Source organism: Zingiber officinale, chromosome 3A, assembly GCF_018446385.1.
Source record: "Zingiber officinale cultivar Zhangliang chromosome 3A, Zo_v1.1, whole genome shotgun sequence".
NCBI classification, from domain to species: Eukaryota; Viridiplantae; Streptophyta; class Magnoliopsida; order Zingiberales; family Zingiberaceae; genus Zingiber; species Zingiber officinale.
Window position 1 is genome coordinate 152,449,062 of NC_055990.1, and position 26,345 is coordinate 152,475,406.

General features: G+C 36.5%; 2 protein-coding genes across 3 annotated transcripts; one reads left to right on the forward strand and one right to left on the reverse strand.

Moving 5' to 3' along the window:
• The first annotated feature begins 236 nt into the window (after nucleotides 1–236).
• On the forward strand, nucleotides 237–25,971 carry LOC122052855 (phospholipase D delta-like). The gene is made up of 10 exons (XM_042614586.1): nucleotides 237–1,463; nucleotides 5,458–5,574; nucleotides 6,769–6,963; nucleotides 12,269–12,550; nucleotides 12,618–12,686; nucleotides 12,849–12,996; nucleotides 15,732–15,880; nucleotides 16,086–16,244; nucleotides 19,576–19,770; nucleotides 25,462–25,971. The coding sequence occupies exons 1-10, from the start codon at nucleotides 555–557 to the stop codon at nucleotides 25,786–25,788; spliced, it is 2,550 nt and encodes an 849-aa protein (XP_042470520.1). The 5' UTR covers nucleotides 237–554; the 3' UTR covers nucleotides 25,789–25,971.
• Nucleotides 7,823–10,704, reverse strand: LOC122052856. 2 transcript variants are annotated; one of them, XM_042614589.1, is made up of 4 exons: nucleotides 10,547–10,704; nucleotides 8,822–10,446; nucleotides 8,339–8,735; nucleotides 7,823–8,255 (listed from the first exon to the last, which is right to left on the reverse strand). In XM_042614589.1, exons 2-4 carry the CDS (start codon nucleotides 10,336–10,338, stop codon nucleotides 7,902–7,904), a joined length of 2,268 nt encoding a protein of 755 aa, XP_042470523.1. In that variant the 5' UTR covers nucleotides 10,339–10,446; nucleotides 10,547–10,704; the 3' UTR covers nucleotides 7,823–7,901. The 2 variants fall into 2 exon arrangements, with proteins under 2 accessions (XP_042470523.1, XP_042470522.1); XM_042614588.1 differs by having other exon boundaries at nucleotides 8,822–10,704.
• Nucleotides 25,972–26,345: the final 374 nt, after the last annotated feature.

Here is a 26,345-nt window from a genome sequence, read left to right on the forward strand (position 1 = left end):
TATAAGTCCACCAATGTAACAGATCTTGGAAAGACTTTACTCTAATGTTGGAGCATTGAGTCTATGCAGTGAGTAGAGAATACTTTCGAGTTGTTTTTGTATAGTGTGTTATATGTAAGCTGCCTTTTCCTAGGTTAACCGTATTTGCATTTATGCACGAGTTTGTACGGAATTTTTTTTTGACCTAGGTTAACCGTCGCAAATCAGCGCGGACTAGCAGGCGTGTTTCCTTCCACCCAAGTAAACAAGGGCCTAGGCGAGGCGATCTGGCATTCTGGCCCATGTCACTTTCCATCGGCGTCTCAGATTATTATATATTTTGGCCCAGCATCGGCACTTCTTTCCCGCGACTTCACACTCACTTTAAGAACCAGCGCCACCACCATCTCCTCCTCCGCCGCAAGAAAAGAAGCTAATTCCTCCCTTCTCTCCACACCACTACCACTTTCATCCTCTTATACTTCCAGTTTTTCCTCCAATGCGTTCTTCTCTTCGTCGTCGCCATTGCCATTTCCATCTCCATCTCCGTCGCCATCGCCCCCAACCCTACTCCGATGGATTCGACACCGGACCAGCGCGTCCTCCTCCACGGCGACCTCGACCTCCAGATAATAAGCGCCCGTAACCTCCCCAACATGGACCTCTTTTCCGAACGGCTTCGCCGTTGCTTCGGCTGCTGCGGCCTCCCCTTCCCCCGCTCCGCCAATGGCGTCGATCACTCCCACCGCTCTAAGATCATCACCAGCGACCCGTATACCACCGTGTGCATCTGCGGCGCCACGGTCGCTCGCACCCGCGTCATTCCCAACTCCCAGGAGCCCGTATGGAGCGAGCGCTTCAGAATCCCGCTCGCCCACAACACTGATCGGGTCGAGTTCCAGGTTAAGGACAATGACGTATTTGGTGCTGAGGTTATAGGGACTGCCTCTGTGTCTGCCGCCCTTGTCGCCACTGGCAGGCCCTTTGAGGGGTGGCTTCCAATTATCGGGTCATCCGGGTTTCCACCGAAGCCAGACTCCGCTCTCTACGTTTCCTTTTTATTTACCCCTGTGGAAAACAATCCAATATACAGTCATAGTATCCCTTGTGATCCAGAACAATTAGGGGTGAGGGACACTTACTTCCATGTGAGAAAAGGCGGAAAACTAACTCTCTACCAGGACGCACATGTTAAGGAGGGAGAGCTCCCTGAGATTAAATTGGACGGAGGGACGGTGTTCAAGCAAGAGAAGTGTTGGGAAGACATATGTCATGCAATCATTGAAGCTCATCATTTAATTTATATTGTTGGCTGGTCACTCTATCACAAAGTGAAGCTGGTAAGGGAGCCAACTAGGCCATTGCCGGAAGCTGGGAACCTTACTTTGGGGGATTTGCTGAAGTACAAGTCGCAGGAGGGTGTTCGAGTCTGCTTGCTTATTTGGGATGATAAGACTTCACATGATAGGCTCTTCTTCACCAGTGTAAGAAGTTTGTATCTTCTGATTATTATTTTTCTTCCTTGATGCTTGTTATGTTTCAGGTGTTTTTACTGAACAATTGACTTCAAAATAAGGTGGAGCAAGGTATTATCTAGATCAATTATTGATGCAACATGAGCACGGATATATCTCTTAAACAAAAACATACCATGAGAGCATTTATGAAACCAAAAGAGAGAGAGGGTGGTGGCGGTGGTTGTGATGTGAGTTGTTAGGGCTCCTTCCATAGAACAAGTAAAGAGTTATCTCTTCTTAATCAATTTCCTAAATGGGTTCTTATTTAACCTAATGGAATATAATAAACATTTTAAACCTTAAACAACTTTTACAAATACAAAACTTCAAATTTAAAAATAACCCTAAAACTAAATCCCAAATTCTACTATTGCATTATTCTCCCTCTCAGAAGAACATGACCTTATCAAATATTAGGAAAGCAATAAGGTCAAATTCAATCATGACTAGCACAAGCGTTAAGTGGATGATGAAGGAGGTGCCTTTGGAAATGATGACTCTTACACTTGTGATTGGATCTCAACAAACTTTTCAAGAGCAATATGAAAAAAAGTCATCTTTGATGATCTCAATTCTTTCTAATTAATGAAGTATCTCTTAGTGCTTCTACGAGGGGGTTAACATTCTTTGTGTATCAACTATGCTTTCAATTTGGAGAAAGCTAACTATGTCGCATAGGGAAGATCAAGTACAATTAACAAGTTAACAACATAGCCATTATCGTAGTTTGTCTCACAATACGGTGATTGGGGAGGTCATAGTCAAGATTGCAGGGAACATATTTAGGCAGTCCTCATAGTCATAGAAAGTAGCTAAGACATCATAGGGATCATGTTCACTTTCACATCAATGGATCTACACATATGACCCTGCAACATTAGCAACCCTGCCGAAGTGTTTTAGATGTGGTCCATGAGACCATAGATTGTTCTTTGGATATGCTCCCAAATTGAGTCAACCCTTCATTTAGAGTCCATTCTAAATCCTAAACCTTTAGGCTAAATACGCTTTGCTCTACTCGAGCAAACCACCAAGTTCTTCCTCATTGTTACCTATAGGGTAGAGCATATTTAGCTCGAGGAGGGTTTACTTGATCTTGGATGGACTTTAAATGAAGGGTTGACTCAACTTGGGAGAGTCTAGGCTACTTTTCTTCACCAAGTGCTTTGTAGCTTATTATTTGAGGAGCTTTAGTGTTGTACATTCTCATTGTACAACCTTACTCTATTGTCCCATTCAAAGGAGTGGTTTAGTGGAATTTAGAGCGATGCACTGGACGTGTTGTAGGTCATGGATATTAGGAGTAAAGTCTTTGAATCATGTTATATACTTATTAGGGCGTGTGTAATTATTTTATTTATTTTTCTGCATTACTTATTACTTTGATAAGTAATAAACTGGAATTTTGGCGGGAAACACTAGAAGTGAAAGGTTTTAGGCTTAGTAGAGTAAAGACAGAATATATGAAATTTAAGTTTAGCAATATTAGACGTAATGAGATAATTGTTAAGATAGGATATGACGAGTTGTTTGGAATTGAGAGTTTTAAATATTTATGATCATTTTTGCAAAATGATGGAGGGAGTGAGAGAGATGTCTTACATAGAATACAAGTAGGATGGTTGAAATGGAGGAGGGGCGTCAGGTGTTTTATGTGATCGTAAAGTACCTCTAAAACTTAAAAGGAAGTTCTACAAAATGGCGGTTAGACCTGTTATGTTATATAACCCTAAATGTTGGGCTATGACTTTAGCACATGAGCAGAAGATGAGAGGTGCAAAGATGAGGATATTAAGGTAGATGCGTGGACATACGAAGATGGACAGAATAAGAAATGAGAGCATTAGAGAAAATAGGAGTTGCATCTATTCAGGGAAAAACTCCGAGAAAAATGTTTAAGATGGTACGAACATGTACTTCGACTAGGCGATGCGAAACTATGACAAATAAACACATCAAACGAGGAAGACCAAAAAAGACTTGGTTAACAACAATAAAACAAAGTAAAATTTATTTAAGTATAGATGATGGTATAGTAGGGGCTAGAGTCCAGTGGTGTAGAAGGATCCATATAGTTGATCCCACCTAGTGGGATAAGATTTGGTGCTTGTTGTTGTTGTATTACTTATTACTTTGATAAATTACACATTCACAAATTGTATTTACTGCACATTGTATTTGACGTTGAATTGATTTTTTGTTATACGAGAAAAAAGAAAGAAATTCGACACTGTCTACTCAACCCTCTAGCTAGACCGTCATTGATCTAAGTATATGTAGAGCTGTCAGACGGGTCAACCCGTGGTCGAGAGTCAGCCTGTGGCGGGACGGGGTGGGCTGACTCGCCATCTTGGCGGGGAGTGAAATCCTCAACCTAACCCAATCCAAGGCAGGTTATGGGTTAGGCGGGCCAACCCACAGGCCATCAAAAAAAAAAAAAAAAAAAGGTTTCATATCTTCAATGTTTTACTTTGGAAAGGTTTTATGAATCAAATGTATCTAGAAATAGGTATTTTAAATGTAAATGAACACAAATAAGTACTCATGTTTGATGAAAAATATTATTTTTATTTCAAAATTATAATAAAGAAAGATAATAAATTAACATAAAATTTGGCTTACATGTGTTTCTCAACACGCGGGTCAACCCAAGCCCATTGCGGGCCGACTCGTGTGGGTCGTGGTCCTAGGAGGGTTGGATCGCGGAGGATTTGGGTTGATAAAATTTTAACTCAATTTGCTTAAATTGTTTGGTGGAACGGGCCAACCCGATGGACTCAACCTAAATTGACGGCTCTAACTATATGTTCACCTTACTATCACACATATGACACACCAAAGATTTTATTTGTGGCTCTTTTTCTCCAAAAAGGACTTCACACATCTCTTATGGGACCTGAATAGATGGGCGCTTATGAACTTGATAACTCATGTGAATTTGACCAGGCTAAGTTTTAAGACAATGGAAAATTTCCATTTAAAAGAGAAGTTGAAACAATTAGTGATTGATAAATAAGTTATGTGGTTATGGTTTATGGAAAAAGGCTGAATAAGATTAGTTATTTGCAGATTCAAATTAGTTTGAAATTTCAGAAGAAATCAAATATTTAGAACCTCTTCTACATCTGTTTATTACAGCACATGTAACCAATATTTTGTCCTTTCTCCAACAGATTCAGTTGAGTTCTGAGATCATAGATTATGGCTCTTATAAAACTCTAGAAATACATTTCTTGTAGTGTAGTCAATTAGAAATTAGAATGCATATCTTGTAATGATAGTTAAATTAGAAAACATTCTTGTAATGTTAGTGAAATTCTTTTTAACGACATGCCTTCATTTTTCTTGTGTGAAATCATTTGACAGCAAGCAAATCCTGTTAATCAAGATCACCACATCTTGCATTCTTAATGATTCTTTTTAATGGCACGCCTTCATTTTTCTTGTGTGAAATTATGGCAGCAGCAAATCTCTGTTAATCAAATTCTTGTATGTCCCTGCAAATATCACCACGTCTTACATGGTTGATTCTGAACTTAATTGGTAAGTAGTAATATGAATTTAGATGTGATAGCTCAAATAAACAAGTATCTCAATCAGGTATTGTAATAAATTTGACTAGTAGAAGAAATAATTGAAACTAAAGTAACTGACACGTTGAACTTTATCACAGTTGAAGGTAGAAGAAAACTCTTACTGCACTAGACCTTTTCAATCAACCCAAGCTTGGACTTCTTCAATAAAGTCAGTCAAAATTATTTAAAATTTACTACACATGAATTTGATCTCTATAATAACAGCGACATTTTTGCCATCCAGTAACAGCTCTATATCCCCTTAATCTTCCATTAGGATATCACCACGAGTACCTGGTTCATATTTTGGTTAGGATGAACTTACGAGGTACTGCTAATAGAGCATGATATTGCTTGTTTGTTTGATAATGCATTTATTGGTGCAGGGGGGACTTATGCAAACTCATGACGAAGAAACAAGAAAATTTTTCAGGCATTCATCTGTGGTTTGTGTGTTGTCGCCACGTTATGCAAGTGGAAAGCTTAGTTTGGTCAAGCAACAGGCAAGTTATATGTAGCAAGTGACCTTACACTATGGTAGTGCCTTTGACTCAGAAAACAAAGTTCTATATCCCCACTCAAATTTTCTTCTCATCCAGTGAAAGAAAGCTTAAAAACTAGGATTATATGAAAAAAATCAAGATGTTCCAACTAAAGACTGAGATTTACAAAATTGATGCAACTCTAAGTCCATACTACTTGTTCATCTGTAATGGCAGCAGTTAGTTTCTTTGTTCATATCACAAATTCACACCTCTAAACCATCTTTGTGGCTAAGGATTTAATGAAACTTCCTATTAATAGTCTCAACTGCATGGAAGTTTAGAGCACAAGAATCTCCTACAATAGAATCCACAAGATTCTCACAAAGTTATATCTGAACATGTTATTTTGAATTTAATGTCCGAATAGATCTTATAGCCTCTCAGTTCAGTGACATTTTTGTCCATTTTTCCTTTACCACTCTCCTTCTTTGCTAGTCAATAATATTTTCCCTTTCACATTCCATCTACTCACAACTAGTTGAGATCAAAGAAATACCTGAAGAAAATATTTTTTGCAACTGGTAAATACATGAAAATAACCTGTCATTCTTATAAAAGCATAAATTTTCAATGTTGATGTATATGTTTTTTTGCCAAAAATTTTCTGTAATCATATGAAATGGTAATTTGTGACTTGGGTGACCAAGGTATGCGTCAGGGTAATAGCCTCTCCATTCCTTATGAAGAGGTTGTGCAATCAATTATCCCTAAATCTGTATTGGCAAGAGGCTTTTACATTTGATTGTTCTTCCTAAGTCTTTTACACATGCGTTCTAGCCAGAGTTCTATGTCTGAATATGTTAAATTAACCATGCAATTTAATAAGAAGACTTAGATAATCACTGTCAACAATGTGGGTAACCAACCAATTGAAGCTATTTAACTCAAATGTCTCTTCATATCAATGCTTTATGTTATTAATATGAGTAAGACAAACCTTGACAACTTGCTTATCCACAGGTGTTGCTTCAGGAAAAGAAAATAAGAAAGCATTTAAACTTGTATTGGTTATTGAAATTTGTTACATATAGATGTAGGTAGAAACTATTAGTGGCCATTGTTCATGAGTCTTATATATCATTATAGTGCATTTTCCCTCTATCCTAATTGAAATCTGACACATATTCTTGCATATTTTCATATTTGATGTAGATTGTGGGTACCCTCTTCACACACCACCAAAAATGCGTGCTTGTTGATACTGAGGCTTCTCTGAGTACCAGAAAAATTACAGCTTTTATTGGAGGTCTTGATCTCTGTGATGGACGCTATGATACTCCATCCCATAGACTTTTTCAGGACCTTGAGTCAGTGTATCTTGACGATTGTCACAATCCCTCAATCAATGTAAGTTTCCTTTACACATTTGATTTGCAATTCGTTAATCAACAGGTACTCTATTCCTTGGATAGGCTAAGAAGACAATTGAGAATTTTAATGCTAGGGATGGAGATTTTTTCTGTCCTTGTTTTTCCTCTTAGAATTATTAGAACTATTTTTAGTAATTATTTTTATAATATATTGACAAGATTTAGTTGACATTGACTATTGAATTATATAATAGGCTATCCCTTAAACAAGAATAATAATACAATATTTTATCCCTTTTAGCTTTGTATTAGAGCCATTTCTCCATAGGTTAGAGTGCCCTTTAATTTCCTTAGGAGGAGGTCACAAATTTAATATGGCAACGTGATTGTCATACCCCGCCCAAGGTCGATCCACCAAAAGATGGACTTCCATGGATGCTTATGATCGAGAGCCATCTTAAAGCAAGAAATCTATACTTTGATCAAGTATCAACAATCATCCAATAATATCTGCATAATCAACTTAATAGATTACCTGAAACATGAGGCAACATAGGGAAAGTAAGAAGCATAAATTGCAGAGTAAAAATAAAGGACAACATGAACAGAGGTAAAAAATAAGGCTCACCAACAATAAGATTCACAATAATGCATCAAGGTAGTCTCGGGCAAGGTTGTCAAAATCGAGATTCTACGTTGAAACGGAAGGGAGTTGTAGAATCGTAAACTCGTAGTATCGTAACACGAATCGTAAGTTTCTACCAAAATGTAAAATTATATATAAACATATATATACTCATAGAAAATAACATACATAAGATTAATAACCTCAAAAACACATTAAACATTTGATTAAACTAAACATTTATAAGGTCTTCTACAATCCACACATAAAATAAGTCATAAGTCACAAATTTTAGATAACATATAAGTCTACAACATGAAAAATAATAGTCAAGTTCTAAAGTCTAAACTTCATAAATTCATGAATTCATAATCATCCTCCATGTGTTCTTCATCTCCAGCATCCTCCATGGCATCTCCACCTTCTTCAACTTCATCATCATCATAACTAGGCAGCTCCAAATCATCATGAGGTGCTCCACTACTAGGTCCTTCTTCAACTGGAACCAAATCTTCATTTGAAGCATCCAAATCTAAATTTTCACTATCATCCACAATCCAATCATCATCAGAAGCTAGGTCATCAATGCTATAGTCATTGACTTTCCTCAATTCCTTCTTCTTGGCTAATTTTGAATTAGCCATCACAAAGACTACATCATTCATCGTTTTTGCCTTCAAACGATTTCTTCTCTTAGTGTGGACCTAAATAATAACAAAATCAATTAACACATACTCATATAATCACATACAACTAGGTAATTTCATTCAAGAATGAAATGCAATACCATCTCAAATGCACTCCAATTCCTCTCACAGCCAGATGAGCTGCATGTCAAGCTCAAAACACGAATAGCAAACTTTTGCAACTCAGGATGTTCATAACCATATGATTCCCACCATTGTGCTGGAGTTTTGGTTTCAATTCCACAAGTGGCTACTGCACTACCAAAGAATTTCTTTCGATATTTGAAGTCTTCCAGTTGAGCATCAATCTTCTTTACTTCTTCCATACTTTCAACCACCCTTTGTAGACAATCATATATTCCTCTTTTCACTTCAAAGTCAGCTTTAAAATTAGGACTGTAATGAAATTGAGGGTTAAGATAATAGCCTGCAGCATGCAAAGGCCGATGTAGTTGATTATCCCATCTTGCATCTATAATTTCCCATAGAGGCAAGTAACTAAAGAGTGAGAAAAAATTTGAATTAGTTTCCAAGAAATTATAAATTTATACGAGTATTTAATAATTAGTAATAAATTAAGTTACCTTTTCTTAATACCATTAAAGGCAGCTTGTATCTTTTCTTTGGCCCTGTCCATTTCCTCATAAATGAACCCCATGGCAGGCTTCTCATCTGAGTCTACCAAACGAAGGACTTTGATCAAAGGATAAGCACTCCTCAAGCATGTAATAATGCTTTTCCAGAAGTCCTTATCCATTACCACATTTTCAATAACCTTTCCATCTTTAGTCTTTGCAAATTGACTAGATTTCCATTCTTTGGATGTAAACATTCTAATCAATGCTCCCTTATTGTCATTCAAGCAACCCAAAGTCAAGTAAGATGTGGCAAAACGGGTAGTGGCTGGTCTAATCAAATCCTTTTCTTTGGTAAAATGATGCAATAGAGAAATAAGCGCAGTCCTTGAATAGATGTAAGTTGTGATCTTTTTACCTCGTGCAATTGTCTCTTTATGTATTGGTATCTTTTTTTCAAAATCCTCCAACATTAAATCGATGCAATGAGCTGCACAAGGCGTCCAATATAGCCTCTTTCTCTTCCCCATCAACATCTCCCCGGCTGCTTTGTAGTTTGCTGCATTGTCTGTGACAATTTGCACTACATTCTCTTCACCAACTTCTTCAACAATTTCATCCATCAACTTGAAAATCTTGTCAGCTGTTTTAGATATATCAGATGCATCAATTGACTTCAAAAAAATGGTTCCCATAGGACTATTAACCAAGAAGTTTAATATAGTCCTCCTCCTCTTATCTGTCCACCCATCAGTCATAATTGTGCATCCCATTTTCTTCCAAAATGCTTTGTGCTGCTCTATAACTTCTTTGGTGCAATCAACTTGTTGTTTCAAATACTTGACTCTAATCTCATGGTAGGATGGAGGCTTAAAGCCAATACCATGTCTTGCAACCAAGTCTAGCATCTTCTTGAATTCATCACTTTTTGCCACATGAAAAGGTATAGCATTATTGTAGAAAAAAGAGGCAATCCCTTGGCAAGCTTCCTCCCTCAAATTCTTCTTGAAAATGCCATTGATGGTAGTTTGACTACTCACACCCCTTTTCTTGAATAGATCAGCAGGATTCTTTGCAATTTCTCGCCTTTGTCTTTTTGCACCCTCCACCTCCTCATCTTCATATTGGCCAAGAGGACTTGAATCACTTGATCTTCCTTCAATCTCCTTTGCCCTCTTTATTAAATTTTCTTGCAATGAGGATACAATTTTCCACATTTCCTTCCTTACATCATCACTAACAGCCTTGCATGCTCCAACATCCTTTTGTGTTCCTGCCAAATGATGCTTGAGTCTATAAATCCCTCCATTTATCACCTTTTGACAGTATTTGCATTGCACTTTCTTTGGATTTTCATCAACTGCAATTCCATGTTTCCAACCTGGATCAGATCTATTTCCAGGAGCATTCACTGCCAATCTTTTGGAATCTGAAGTTCCACTAGTTGTGGAAGCTACGCTTGGAATGGCTGCACCACTATTGGAGCTTGCTTCACCAGACCCACCAACACTAGCTTCTCTACTCATTTTTGTGAAATTAAAGAAGAACAAGAACACCACTACGCAGCTTCAGCTTCACCAACGACACTGCAACTCTGCAACAGCAGCTCGCGAACCACAGACGTGGCCAACAGCCTTCAGAGATGCAGACGGGACAGAGACGGCCAAAGAAGTAAAGAACAGAGACCCACAGATGAGATAGATGGAGAAGGGACAGAGGCGGATGATGGCGTACCTTTAATTGAAGTCAGTCACAGTGCCGGTCGACGCACACCGGACGCACAGGGAGGAGGAGACAGACGCGTACGTGAAGGAGACGATGGTTGCTGAAGAAGAACGAAGCACAGCAGTTGCGGCGACAATGGCTCGCGACGCGACTTAGGAAAGTTAGGGTTTCTTGAGATAAATCTTTGATCGATCTCTCCTCCCTTCCGTCCGCAGAAAACGACAACCGACTTGTGAGAAACACGTGACGAAGGCGGAAATCAGGGATCGGCCCTTGCTGATCGGTCTGTGGACCGATCAGGCCATAGGTGGATCGGTCCACAGACCGATCTCCCTATTTTTCTGAAGGAGAAACGCACGTGTTATTTGGAGCGAGGTTTCTTGGACCCGTGTTTGATCGATCGCTGCGATCGACCTTCTGGTCTTGGAAAATCGCTGGACTCTTACGAGTCTACGATTTCCGCTACGCTTCCACGCGATTCTGCACGATTCCACCAGATTCCGTTTCCGCCTGGGCACGCAACGCGGAAGGCCACCAGAAATGCGTAGAATCGTGCGATTCTACGTTCCGACTCGCGATTTTGACAACATTGGTCTCGGGGCTGCAATGCAACGGTTAGATCCTCCGAACGGTTAACCAAACATCTAAGGCTTGAATCCCAACTATGGCGCATTGTCCAGTGGGATGATAAACCTAAGAACATTGGCCGCTTGGATGCGCCTCCACGAGTGCTTCCCGATTTATCTTAGTACCGGTGGGAAACTTCTGTGATTATTTGGATTACAAAAAAAAAAAAATAAATAAATAAAAAATAATGCATCAAGGTAAATGTTGAAATGAAAATATGTAAATCTGCAAAGGTCATCCATCATGAATATCATATTACATCCATCATGAATATCATATGACAACTGCTAAGTTAAACATGCAATGAATGATTTGAAATTGGAGGCTACATAGGCAAAGTGAGCACAAATATGTAAACTAGACATCAAGGACAACATGATATAGGTATAAAATATAACTCAACAACAACAAGACTCATAATAGTGTATCAAAATGCTCCGGGGCTAGGGTGCAGCGGTTAGACTCTCCAAGCGGTTAAACAGGCATCTAAGGTTCGAATTCCAATTGCGGCATATTACTGGGATTTTTCTTTAGTGGGACGACAAACCTAAGAAAGTTGACCGCTTGGATGGGCCTCCACGAGCGCTTCCCAATTTACTATGGCAGTCGGTGGGAAACTTTAATGTGGCTGGCCAGTCACCTCTAGGATTTGTTGATTCGAAAAGCTGGATTCCTGGATCACAAAAAAAACAATAGTGTATCAATGCAACTAATAAATGCAAGCATGTAAAATTGCAAAGGTCATCCATCATCCAACATGAATATATGACAAACTGCAACAATTGCTAATTGAACACGTAATGCCCCCCAAAAAATAATGCAATGACTTAAAGAGCTCCACATCTGCTAACTACAATCCACCAATAGCATGTTTGGACTTGTGACTTATCCAATGTGCGTAAGCCCTTACACTACGGAAGGCGGTCCTTGGGTGTTGCATCCAACACATCACACTAGTCGGTAGGCCAAACACAATCAAGGTGAGAAGGAATTGGTATAAACTATAAACTACTATATAATTCAAGATCATCCTTATGTGTTGAAGGCCGTATCCATAATAAATCCTTGCCAGATTGCCTATTTGCTTTTATCAACAATGTGCAGATCCAAGGTAAAGGTCCACGGCAGCCATGGCATGATCTACATTGTAAAATTGAAGGGCCTGCTGCTTACGATGTACTTACCAATTTTGAGCAGCGTTGGCACAGAGCAACAAGATTGCATGCTTTTGCAAAAAAATTTGCAAAGGGTGGCGATTGGCATGATGATTCTTTACTAAAGATAGATCGTATCTCTTGGATACTCAGTCCACAAGATCCTGAACCATTTGGTGATCCAAATTTGAAGGTTTCAAGTGAACGAGATCCAGAGAATTGGCATATTCAGGTTGCTTTGTTAGTAAGCAGTTTCACTTCTTATTTCTGTTATGGTTAACTTTATTTATTCTTATCAGGTTTTCCGGTCTATTGACTCTGGATCCGTGAAAGGATTTCCTCAATCAGTTCATGATGCACAAATGGTGGTATGTTTAAGATGACACATTTATTTAGCATCTATTTTGTCTGTTATTATTCATGCATTTTCTGTTAGGATAACATTTTAGCATGAAAATCTCCTGGTATTAGTTAGTCTAGTCTTGTATTTGGCTTGGCATATTCTGTTGACTTCTTACTAAAAATGACAGAATCTTGTATGCGGAAAGAATCTGATGATTGATAAGAGCATCCACACAGCATATGTGAGAGCCATCAGATCTGCACAACACTTCATATACATTGAAAATCAATATTTTCTTGGTTCATCTTATGGTTGGCCATCTTATGAAAATTCAGGTTTCAAACCTTTCTCCTTCTGCCTAACTTATTTTTGTACCTTGTTTTAGTTTATTTAACATACTAGGGTAGAATGTCTGAATCCTTTTCGTAATGAACTCTTGGAAATTTTGACTAATTTACTTGAAACTGTTATCCCCTAACATCCACAGCCTTTTCATTAATGAGATATTCAAGAAAACCCATACATTTTAGATTGTGCCGCCCATTGTATTCTATCACCAACTGCATCTCATTGCTGATTGGACTTAGCCATTGATGCTCCATGCCAACCAAATCTCTCTTCAACTCCAATCTTCCTCAGGGTTGCCATCCTGCATTGACATTGTTTCCGAGACTGTTTTCTGCTCAGATCCTCAATGCACCACAGCTTGTGTCATTGTTCCCCAGCAATGCTTCCGGCACAATTCTCACCATGTTGCCATCTGCACCATTGCTTTCCACACCATCTTGATCCCAATACTACCACCTCTGACGTCCACTGTGCTTGACAGATCACAATTGCAGCTGTGAGCTTGTCCTCGTGTCTCATCTTAACGGGATCCCAAATCTGAATTAAATTCACTTAGACAAAAGAGTTAGGTGTGCAGTTTCTGTAGCACCTCTAGCAACCAAAAAAAGCAACAACAGAAAGAAAAAAAATTGCAAAAAAGGGAAAAATATTTGGCAGAAAGAGAGAAAAAAGCTTGTGCTGTTGGGTCCTACTTGGTCCAAGTCTAGGAATTGGTCCACCTACAACTACAAGAGAGAATCTCCTTTATCAGTTGATAAAGATTTGAACATCATTGCAAAATCCATCATCAAAATAGGCTCGCTTCACTTTGGTAAAATCATAACCTCTTTTTTTGAAAATTATTTTTGGTTAGTTTGTCCATAATTTTAATTGCTTGTATTTAATTAATTTTCTCACTAGTTTTTGCACATCATCATCTATTATTCATTTAGAAAATACAAAACTATCATCACTTAGTTTCTATTTAGTTTTAAAAAAATCAACCTAAGCATGACTACTTGCACGTTAGTTTTATCATTATCATCCAATCTATTATTGTATTTCAGGTTTAATTTGTCGCATTGTTTTATTTTATAATTAGTGTTACAAGTTTTTCATGGTGAGAGATCACCACAATTACTAACACATACATGAGATTGGAATTACCAACAATACATGAGAGTGGAAGGTATAAACCCAACTACCCTCGTATGGGAAAAGATCTTAGATTCATGAAACTGGAATGGCTCATCTAAATTATATTATGTTTAGAAGTGGTTCAAGTCACTTCCTAAAATTAATGATCGATATAGGCCTAAACATGACATTATTACTTTTGATAAACAATTAAACCCTATCATATTTTTAGATTCAATAGACAACATCAAAGACAAGTTTCGACCTCAATTGAATGGACATGATTTGTCAACATCAACACAAACAATAAATAATGCTAATAGAGTTATTTGGCATGGGAGCCTAGCTCCTACTCCACAACCTAATTTGGTAGGTGAATCATTCTCGGAATCCACCATAAAAAACTTATCCTTTCCCAGAGGTAGAGAAATCTCGTATATATTGTTTCTTCTCTTGCCCTTGGACGTTGTTTTGCTCGAGCAGTATTGTTGGAAAAAATTACTAAATAATTCGTGCAAACTTGTTGTTTGAACAAAACAACGCCCAAAGCTTATATAGAACAACCTCCAATGGCTAACCAACAACTAATTTTTGAATGCCTCTAGTTGACTGGAAATATGGTCCAGTCAATTGGACTAACATAAGCAGTCGTTGTGAGACAACACTCAAAAGTTTAGTCAAGTGGAGCCAGTCCAATCGATTGGAACTCAGTCTAGTCAACTGTACTGGATTAGTCAACTGGAGCTCAGTCTTGTCCACTAGAACCCAAGTCAAATCAATTAAAACTCAAATATAAAAATTTTATTTTCGAACATAGAGATTTCAATCGACACCCAAATCGACCAAACATTCTAGTCAAATGATGCTCTTCTCCACTTGATTGGATACACTTTGAGATCCCAACTTCACTCGACTTGCACCCTCGTGGGCCTTCTCAAAGCTTGGGATCGAGCTTGACTGGCGACTATAAGCTAGAACTCAAAACATGGAACATATTGTTTGTTAGTCAAATGCTCTGTACAGCTCAATTAGGGTGTCCCTACCTAGTTTAGCCACATCATCCAAATAGTGCCAAAAGAGTAAGCCTCAGATTACAATTTATATATTATGTTTCACATCTCACAACTTCCAGTATTTAAGCTCCCCATCATTGTCAATGATGTTGTTCAAGAACTCGTCTCTAAGTTTTCACTTTACTTTGTTGACTAGAGACTCCTCACCTCTAGGTCTTCACCTCTTTTGCTCAAAGACTTGCCTTCAGGTCTTCAACCTCTTGCCCAAAAATGCTCGCTTTACACCAATTACTTTCAAGTCATTGTTCCAAACCACATAGAAATATGTGGGGAAGTTCCAGATAATTAGCTTTGCCCTTGTAAGCAGAGAGAGTGATTGCCCCTAATTTTTGGCCTATGTTGTGTGCTCCTATGCATTAATCTTGAGTTGGTTAGCCTTGACATTGTTTGATTAATCTCATTGACTCGAATGGAGTTTATATTTTTGATCTTTCTGTGCTTGTCCATTTAAATTCAGTTCATGCATGACTTTAGCTGTCATGAAATAGACTATTTACAATTTAACCGAACTTGGCTTTTTCTTATTACAATAGGTGCTGACAATTTGATACCAATGGAGCTAGCACTGAAGATTGCTAGCAAAATTAGAGCTAGAGAGCAGTTTGCTGTGTATATAGTCATACCAATGTGGCCTGAAGGGGTTCCTACATCTAATTCCGTTCAAGAGATCCTATTTTGGCAGGTGAAAGTTTTGCTTGTACAGATTTCACATGTAACACGCAGATTGCATGGTGTGTTAGTTATCCATCTTTAATATCAAGATATTTTATAGCTCAGTAATGGGAGAATCTGAATTGTTAGTTGTGATTCTTGCAATTACATACCCATTTCCCTCTTGTTTATTTGTTAACTGTAATATCCATATAACTGTTAACTCTATATTACAGGCCCAAACAATGAAGATGATGTACAGGATCATTGCTCATGAGCTTAAATTAGCAAACTCTTTTGAAGCACATCCACAAGATTATCTTAATTTTTACTGTCTTGGAAATCGAGAACCATCAAGTTATATTATCCCTCCAACTATGCAACCCTCGAATGAAGTATTTCCTCAACTCCTACCAACATTTGACTTCAATTGCCTAAATATTTGGTTATTAGATAGTCTCATGATAGAGAAGTTAATCTTCAGTTAACTTTGGTTTGGTATCTACAGTGTGTGTTTTAACGAATGCATTGATACTTCCTTTGCTTATACTACAGATATTTCATTCATGCACAATATATTGCTGGTTCATAAACATGAAAATTTAAGAATGCTTATTATATAAGGACTCAAATAAGTTTTTTTTCTCCACAATTCCACTATATAAAATACTAATATTATTAAGTATGAAAGCATATGCAAAGAAAATAGACAGAATAGTTTATATTGACAATGGTAAGTGTAGTATAGACATTGAAGATTTTGGAATCTTTAAACGGAGACTTTCTTATGCTACAAATACCATGGTCTGCCGCTTAGAAATGAATGTGTAAGAGGATACTTCTTGATATTAGTTTTTTTTACTGCTCATGTTATGGTGGGTGCTCAAGACCAATTTGTAAATAGATAAAATTGTAGGTGTATATATAACATTCTTATATATGCCAATTTATGGAGAACACATGCCATAGACCTTTGGGTAATGACTTTAAGAATTCTATGACAGCTCAAAATGATCATGGTTTATCTTGAGGTTGTGGGTTATTTTGATGCAGATTAGGTAAGTTCTTCCATAGCTAGATAAACTACATCTAGCTATTGTACCCTCTTGGAGGTAATCTGATCTCTTGCAAGAGTAAGAAACAAACTGTTACAGCTAGATTGATTGTAGTAACAGACCATGACCCTAGTTACATATGAGCTCATCTGCATCAAATAACAAGCTAGGATATGTCCTCCATAGCCAATGAAGATGTATCGCGACAACCAAGTTGCCATACACAACTTTAAACCTATTTCATGAGATAACAAAATACATAGAGGTGGATTGTCACTTTATCAAGAGAAAGTGCAATAAAATGTAATAATCACTTAATTTGTTAGCTCTAATGATCAGTTGGTGGATATTAACTAAATCTGTAAAAGGACCTAGAGTTGATATTTGTAGCAAGTTATGTTTCTATAATCATCCGATCAAGTTTGAGGGGGGCTGTCATGGTATTATGGGGTGTTACAGCCTAATTTGTGAATAGATAAAACTGTAAGCTTTACGTATAACCATGGTTTAAAGTGTCGTGCCGAGATGGACGAAATGGGCGAAACATCTCGTTTCGCCTGGCGATCGACACTGACACGACCCCGACACCAAACCCGCAACAACTGCGACGTGTTGCGCGACCCTGTGGCTGTAGCGGAGGGGTCACATAACCCTTTCGCTACAGTTGCAGAGGCGTCGCGCAACCTTGCGGCCGCTGCAGAGGGGTCGCACGACCACCGCGGTAGCACTAGAGTAGTCACGCGATCCCCGCGGCCATGGCTGAAGGGTCGCGCAACCCTGCGGTAGCGCCGAAGTTGTGCAAGCTCGCGAGTGGTGCCGGATTTTGAATTTTTTTAATTAAACTTAGATTAATTATTTTAATCAACTCCTAGCTATAATGGAGATAATCTAAAGAGGTTTTATTAAACCCTAATAAAATTATCTAATTAATTTTATATTCCATTTATTTTAATTTAAAAATTATAATAAATTATTTATTTATCTATTTTTATATCTTTTTCTTTTTTAAAAGATTATTTTTTATATTGTTTATTTTTTAATTAATATATTTTATATTTAAAAAATACCGAAACTATATCAGCATGGCACGATACGGTACTGAAACTGTATCGTTCTGGTCTAGAACCGAAACCTCGGCACGGGTCGAAATTTTAAACCTTGAGTATAACATTCCGTATCGATCTACAAATATATATATAAGAGGCTACCTTGGAATTGTATAGAATTTCCTGTACAGCACTACACAACTGAAGAAACATGCAAATAATGCATATTGTGCTAATATCCCGCCGCTGTGGTTGTGGATCCTTGTGATATTGGACTTTAAATTATTTTTTGTCTGCCAAGCTACTTATTGTGCATCATTAATTTTTTACTATGCTATTTTTATTCGCTTATCTGCTTCTAGTATAAAATTATCTCAGTTCCCTCTATCAATCTTTATGTGTAGCAGCACATTATTATATACTGTCAAAGTAAAGATTCAGAAAGAATCTAGGATAGGTATACATCCTAAAAAACATTTCATCATCATCATCACCATCATCAATTAGTATAAATCCCAACTATTTGTGGTTAGAAGGATTGACCCTTTACTGAACTTCATGAAAGACTAAGTAGTAATATTCAAATAAATTAAATTTTGCTCTCGCTATACCCTTAACACCTTCTATTTTAATCAATTCAATTATAAAATTTATTAGTCGCCTTTAAACATCTTAATACTTTTTCAAGCCATTTTCTCTTATTTTATTGCCTATTTGAGCTACACCTAATTATTGTTAGATATCTTGCCTAATAACCCACCACATCCTTTTAGTATTCTCATCTATTATATTATTTTTTCATATGTTGTTTCCAAATTGTCCAATACTCTTATAGTCTTATTTATATAATATGGTGAGTTTTATAAAAATTTTCATATGGCGAGTTTTATAAGTTTTTTATTTTAACCTAAGGGGCATATGATTTATACAAAAGTGAAGAAGTTCCTCTCTCTCTTCCAATTATTCACTCTATCCTATATTTATTAATGATATCTCATCAACATGTCCTTGTTAAATAATAGATTTTATTTAAAACTTATGACAATGTCCATTGATCTTAACTATTTCTTTTATTGCTGAGATTATATTTCATATCTCTAGCTTTAGTTCTACTTAACACTTTACTTATTTGTTATAGGAACAAAATGGAGTTAAATTTTTGGCGTGACATATTTAAATAGAGATGATAAGTCAGATATGGAAAAATGAGTTTGAAATTAGACTCTCTCCCGATCCAAGAGAAGTTTATCTTGTTCTTGGACTTTAAATACAATTATTTTTGTCTGTCTTTGGTGCATGGATTTCTTGCTCATTTGTGGATTCACTTCTTGTCTTATGATACACTCCTGATAGTTTGTGTATCTCAATTCAGATTGGGAGCTGTGGTTGCTTCAGCACTACAATAATACATTCTTCTCTTTATTCATCCAACTTCTTCGGTCCTTTTTTTTTTGCTTCCAGAAAATTTCCAAAGTTCATTTTTGCACTTACTGTTGTGAACATTTACATCCTAATATTCATTATGGTGTTGTTCTGAGAAATAAGAATTACATCAACACAATTTACGTTGAGGACATCTTTTAGAAACATAGTAAAAATTCATCTTTTGTCATGATGCTGTTTAGGTCTTGTCGACGAAATATAGACGTTTCATGATTTATGTCCATTCAAAAGGGATGGTAGTGGATGACGAGTATGTGATTTTGGGATCTGCCAACATTAATCAAAGATCAATGGATGGTTCAAGAGACACTGAAATTGCTATGGGGGCATATCAGCCCCAACACACCTGGGCAGGGAAAAAACTTCCACAAGGCCAGGTAAGGTTGCTTACTATTTCTTACTTGTTTTTTTGCCTTACTCTGAAGTTCAGTTTTGGGAGTTATGATGGTTTTGGAATGTTTTTAAAAAATGACGTGTATAAATATCTGAAAATATCTAGAGGCTACATAAATTATGAGAAAAGGAAAATAGTATCTAAGCATGATTGGTTGATATATTTGTCTTTAGGAAATTTGTGATGGTTCTTTTCATAGGTTTATAACAGAAGTTTATAACATACCCATCAATATATGTGCATATATACAAAAAGATTATGTAATGATTTCCTCTTGAACTCAAAGATAATTTGAGTCTGAGTTCTTACAGTTGTAGTGCAATACTTTTGGCCTCATAAGTCTCCTAGTGCCTATCTTTTTCATTGTTCTCATGGAAACAATTCAATCAGATAATAGATGCATAATTATGGTAGTATGGTTATGGCATTCAGAATATTTTTGATAACTGGAAAATTATTTGGTGTGTAAAGCGCTTAATTCCTGAACTGCTATTGAAAAGGTTGCGGTTGGCATTATAATTTACAATTACACATGAATTTATTTGATTACTTTAAATGTATGAATATGTCAAAAAGGCATTCTATTCCATCGTGTACAATTCTTTGCTTCTTTCGGTGTGTAATGCATGTATTAGAAAGTTTGAAATATCAGTTAATGATCTCAATTTTCAGTTTATACTTGCATAAACCTTCTGACATCGGGACTTTACCTCATTTTTATTGTAGGATTGTCTTGTAAATCTGGTGTGACATCCAATTAAAAATTGTAGACTGATGAATACAGTTATAAGAATTAAATGAGTGAAATACCACCGGCTTAGACTGAAATATTTTAGGCTAGTGGTTGGTTTCTCATCTAGGCAAGTTGCTTAATTGGTATTGAGGTTGGCCTTATCCTAGGCACGATTAGGTGTTCTAATTGGAAAGAATTGTTCTTAGTGGTGGAATCATAATGTCGAATATCATTGATGAAAATAATTTCGAGCCATGAGTTAGGCTTCAGCCTTAATGAGTGTGTCACGCCCAAGTGGGTGAGACTCTGATATGACAATTAATTGAATATGGGAAGTTTGGGCTAATGAAGAAGACTTATATGACTTTTGTTAATGGACTACTATTAGCTTATGCTTAATACCAAAAAAAAACAAGGGCATCAGCAATGATAACTGTGTTTGCTATTGTAGATGACTTATTGCAATAAGAAAAATCATCACAAGAGTCATGTGGCCTACTTTGTCGCAAGTTCATTGCAGTTGATTATCATTTGTGATGGTATGTGACAAGACCTATATGACACTAGTTGTTGTGAATGATATCTGCAACAGAATAAATTGTCACAACAGTACCATAAGTTGCATATAAGCCTTTGACAATAGTTTTAACCCCCTTGACATGCCTTTAACCTCCGTTGCCATCCTGGCCAATCTCAGCTATATCTAGCTGGGGTTTCTTTGAGCCCCCACGGGCGTAGTTGAGTTGGTACTCAGATGCTAGATTTATAACCTAGATGGGGGTTCTTTGAGGTAATTCAATCTCAAGAATGCCAATGGTGAGTATGATGCCTGAGAGTGAACACATTGAGTGAACACATTGATTGGTATTCCTGGTCTTATGTAGCCAAGTCTTGGCACTTGATTAAGCACAGGCGATCATTGTTCCCGATATTGTCACCCAAGTTTCAACTTGATCCCTACGGTCGAGGGGGAGTGCAAAGTTTGTGTTTCAATGCTAAAGAAGACGACACATGAGAGACTAAGCGAGAAACTAGGGCTCCAATACCATGTTATGGGGAAAGATAAGATTATTTTTCATAGCCTCTACCTATGTATTTTGTTGATCAACATAAATATTACAAATAGGTCCATGCACTATTGATATGTATATTTAGCCCAGACCAAGAGTTATGCCAAACTTCTCGTGCGTGCTATGTTCCCTTAGCATGCAAAAAAATCTTTGCCTAAAATAGTGCAACGCTCATTTGAGAATTTTCCTTTTTATGCAAAGGTCTAAATGCCAGTAGACCTTAACAAGGTAAAAGAAATACATTAATTTTTTTCTTCAAATTATCTGGGATTGAGATTAATAGTGTAAGAAAGATGAACTGCTCTGGATAATGTATAATGTGATTATCACTCGCCAAACTAAATGTGACATTGATGATGATTAAAAGAATTAAATCTATCTTAAAGGGCAGCTCGGTGCACGAAACTCTCGCCATGCGGGGTCCCGAGGAAGGATCCATTGTACGCAGCCTTACCCTGCTTTTTGCAAGAGGCTGTTTCCAGAATTAAATCTATCTTAATATAAATATATTCTAATATTCAGTTGTTTGAACACAAACTTAGATGCTATCTGTTGAAATTTTCCCATGCTAGGCTATTAGCAAGATGTACCATAATCGACACATCAATCTCTAGTTCTCTTGGTATGCCCAGTTGTGTGTTTAGCAATTTGTTTTGACATAATTAAGCGTTGTAGCTTTGGTGCTAATGGGAGATAATGAAGCCGCTTATAAGACATTGATTTGTTTTGTTAAGAAGATTATAGTGTTTCCTCATTTCATAACCAATATAAGATGATATATTATATGTGCAATTTGCTTATAAAGTCAGTTTTCAATAAAATAGAGCATAGTAAATATAGATTCTTGATGATTAAGTTGGCAAGAGCATATTCTATTAAGGTATAGTGGATTTATTTATTTATTTTGTTCAAAATAATTAAATGCTACATAACTAGTTAGCAAAGTTGAGTGAAATAAATTCCAGATGACATAATTATGTGGGGTTAATGTGTACTTGTCTGTTATTGAACAATAACAACCAAGCCTTATCCCACTAGGTGGTATCGGCTATATGAATCCTTTTACGCTATTGGGTTCTATCCCCTACTATATCATCATCTATACTTAAATAAATTTTATCTTATTTTATTATTGCTAATCCTTTTACGCTTTGATGTGCGTGTTTGTCATAGTTTCACATCGTCTAACTGAAGCATTTATTGATCGTCTAAGTACATGCCCGCACCATCTTAAACGCGTCTCTTGGAGTTTTCCTTCAATAGATGCAACTTCGATTTTCTTTTTAATGGTCTCATTTCTTATTCTGTCCATCCTCGTATATCCACACTTCCACTTTAACAACCTCATCTCTGTAACTCTCTTCTTCTGCTCATGTGATCGAGCCATAATTGAACATTCAGTTCTATATAACATATCAGGTCTAACTGCGATTTTGTAAAATTTTCTTTTAAATTTTAGAGGTATTTTATGATCACATAAAACACCCTACGCCCTCTTCCATTTCAATCATTTTGCTTGTATTCTATATAAGACATCTCTCTCAATCCCTCCATCATTTTGCAAAAATGATTTTAAATATTTAAAGCTCTCAATTTCTGGCAACTTATTATCTTCTATCCTAACAATTGTTTCATTACGTCTAATATTTCTAAACTTAAATTCCATATATTCTGTCATTATTTTACTAAACCTAAAACCTTTCTCTTCTAGTGTTTCCCCCAAGGTTCTAGTTTAGCATTTACTTCTTTATGTGTTTCATCTACCAAAACAATATCATCTACAAACATGTACCACTGTATGTGTGCAGTGAGTTCGTCCATTCAGTGAGTTCGTCCATAATTAGTGTAACAAGATAGAGACTTAAAGTTGATCTTTGATATAACATTATCTTTATTAGAAATGTTTCAGTTATTCCGCCTAAAGTCTTCACTCTGGTTGTTACATCCTTATACATATTCTTAATTAGTTCAATATATGTTACGTTAACACCTCTCTTTTCTAAAATTCTTCATATAATTTTTCATGGGGCTCTATCATAAGTATTTTCTAAATCAATGAATACCATGTGTAGATCTGTTTTTGCTTCTGATATTTTTCAATTAGTTGTTTAAGAAGATATACAACTTCTATTGTCGACCTTCTAGGTATGAGCCCAAATTTGTTTTCGATCACCATAGTTTCCTTATTTTTTTTTCTATCACTCTTTCCCAAAGTTTCATGGTATGACTCATTAGTTTAATACCCTTATAGTTTGTACAATTTTGTACATCTTCCTTGTTCTTATATAAAGGAATTAGAGTACTTACCTCCATTGATCGAATATTTTTTTTTCGTTTTCAATATCATGTTAAATAATTTTATAAGTCATTCAATACCTTATTTCCCTAAGCACTTCCATACTTCTATCGAAATATCATTTGGTTTAATGACTTTTCCATTGTGCATCCCATTTAAAGCTTGTTCTACTTTTGAAGTTTGAATTCTACGATAAAAATTTAAATTTCTATACTCATTTGGGACCTAAGTTAAGTTGGCCACCTAAACCTTCATTAAAAAGTTGATGAAAATACTTCTTCCACCGTTCTTTTATTTCTCCATAGTTTACTAGTACCCTATTGCATTCATCTTTAATGCATTTTATTTGGATAAGATCTCTTGTCTCCCTTTCTCTCACTTTAGCTATTCTATAAATGTCTCTTTCCCCTTCTTTTGTATCTAATTTTTGATATAATCGTTCAAAAGTTTCATTCTTTGTTTCATTCACTATTTTTTAGTCTATTGTATATATTTTTTTTTTAAGTTTTACTCGTTCTTACAAATATATAATTTCTTATAAGCGGTTCGTTCTTCTTTTATTTTCTCTTGTATTTTTTCATTCCACTGTCAAGATTCCTTACTTGGCGGTGCATGTGCCTTTGACTCACCGAATATACTCTTAGCTACTATTTTTAAATTTGATACCATTTTATCCTATGTCATATTAGAGTCACCGTATATTTTAGCTAATGCTTGTACTCCTAACTTCTTAAATATGTTTTGCTTTTCATCCTTTAACTTCCACCACTTAATTCTAGGAGTTGTATATATTTTCTTTCTATTAATACTATGCTTGAGGCGTATATCTAACGCTACTAACCTATGTTGGGTAGTTAAGCTTTCTCATCTTATAATCTTTACAAATCTTTCGAACCTTCTTCCTAACCATCTAATCATAAGAGGGATAGAAAGATTTGCATTATAAGTGGATGATTTTGTTGGATCAACTCAGTGGATGATTTTTTTTTCTCAATTTGGATGAGTTGCTTTAGTGTGATCTTTGTGTTATGTTCAAGAGGCTACAATTTTGAATTAATTGTCATGTATTTTATTGGCTATCCTATTTCCATAGATATGAATAATTTTTTATTTGCTATGTACACTTGTAATGTTGAACTGCCTTAACTTTACATGTGAACTAGTTTACTGTCCATGCAAAATCCACATATGGAATTGTGTTAAATTTCAATGAATCAATTGCTACTCAAGTATTCCGTGTCTCTAAATATCTTTATTCATGTTAAGCCTCGAATGTAACTTTCCCAGATTATTAATGAAATAGCTTCCTTTGAGAGAAAAGTTCCCTTTAGTCCTGCATTGTAAGAGAACGTAAATTATGCTAGTGATATGCAAAGACAACTTTATCTAGTCAGTTATTGTTTTTATCCGATTTGAAAATCCACTTATTTACGATGACCACAAAGGTCATCATAATTTGACAAAAACATACAGTTCTTTTTTTTTTCCCAGAATCTCCTCCATTCCTATTTATTTATCTGTTCAACAGCGCACAACTATATCTTTCAATGGTCTTACGTGATAAATCCATTGTAGGTACACGGATACAGGATGTCATTGTGGGCGGAGCATCTTGGTATGGATGCCCACTTAAATGATGCTCACAGCCTGGAATGTGCTAGCCACATCAAGAAGCCTTACAGTTTGGAATGTGTAAAGTTTGTTAACAGGGTAGCCGAGGAAAACTGGTTCCGATATACTGCTGAAGATATAATTCCATTGAGAGGCCACCTTCTCAAATATCCTATTCAAGTCGCTGCTGATGGTGAAGTGATGTCGCTTCCTGGGCAAGAAACTTTTCCTGATGTTGGAGGTAAGATTTTAGGAGTATCCACTCCACTCCCCGACGAGCTAACTATGTGATGTGGTTTCATCATTTAACGAGCAGCCAATTTAGATCTAATTCTTTAATGTTAGAGCTCTTGTGGTGCTGCTAACAATTCAAGTCAAACTTTAATTCTAATGCAGCTTGATTGTAATATATAATGTTTAACATAATTGTATAAACGTTCAGTTATTGATGTACGAGATTTACTTTTGCAGCTAGAGTTAATGGCATTGTGGTGAAACCATGTAAAGTTTTCAAAAAAGGAAAGGGAAAATTGGAAAAAAAACTGTTTGTTCTCCGAAACAAAATGCTGCACTAGATCTAAGTAGGAAATCGAACAATCAAACCAACACCTCCCACCTTTCAGTCCCTCGTACTTGAGATGAAAGAAAATCAGAAGAAGAAAAAATAGTCTAATCTTTGGATCTCTTCAAGAGTGCTGTGGAGAGCAGGCATCCATCCACCACCACTTGCAGCGAAGACCTTAAATTACACAGCACCTGCTCCAAGCTCAGTGCCTCAGTGGCGCTATAGCATTTGCTCTGTAGTAATTCATCTATGATCATGGATGAGAGTCGCATTTGCTCTCACC

Bases quoted from the DNA above. Each gene is read 5' to 3' on its own strand.
- LOC122052855 (XM_042614586.1), top strand. From the start codon at position 555: ATGGATTCGACACCGGACCAGCGCGTCCTCCTCCACGGCGACCTCGAC. The intron at 16,245-19,575 runs GTATTTCCTCAA...GATGCTGTTTAG, and splicing joins CTATGCAACCCTCGAATGAA to GTCTTGTCGACGAAATATAG. The intron at 19,771-25,461 runs GTAAGGTTGCTT...AATCCATTGTAG, and splicing joins AAAAACTTCCACAAGGCCAG to GTACACGGATACAGGATGTC.
- LOC122052856 (XM_042614589.1), bottom strand. From the start codon at position 10,338: ATGAGTAGAGAAGCTAGTGTTGGTGGGTCTGGTGAAGCAAGCTCCAAT. The intron at 8,736-8,821 runs GTAACTTAATTT...CTCACTCTTTAG, and splicing joins TTTAATGGTATTAAGAAAAG to TTACTTGCCTCTATGGGAAA. The intron at 8,256-8,338 runs GTATTGCATTTC...GTTATTATTTAG, and splicing joins ATTGGAGTGCATTTGAGATG to GTCCACACTAAGAGAAGAAA.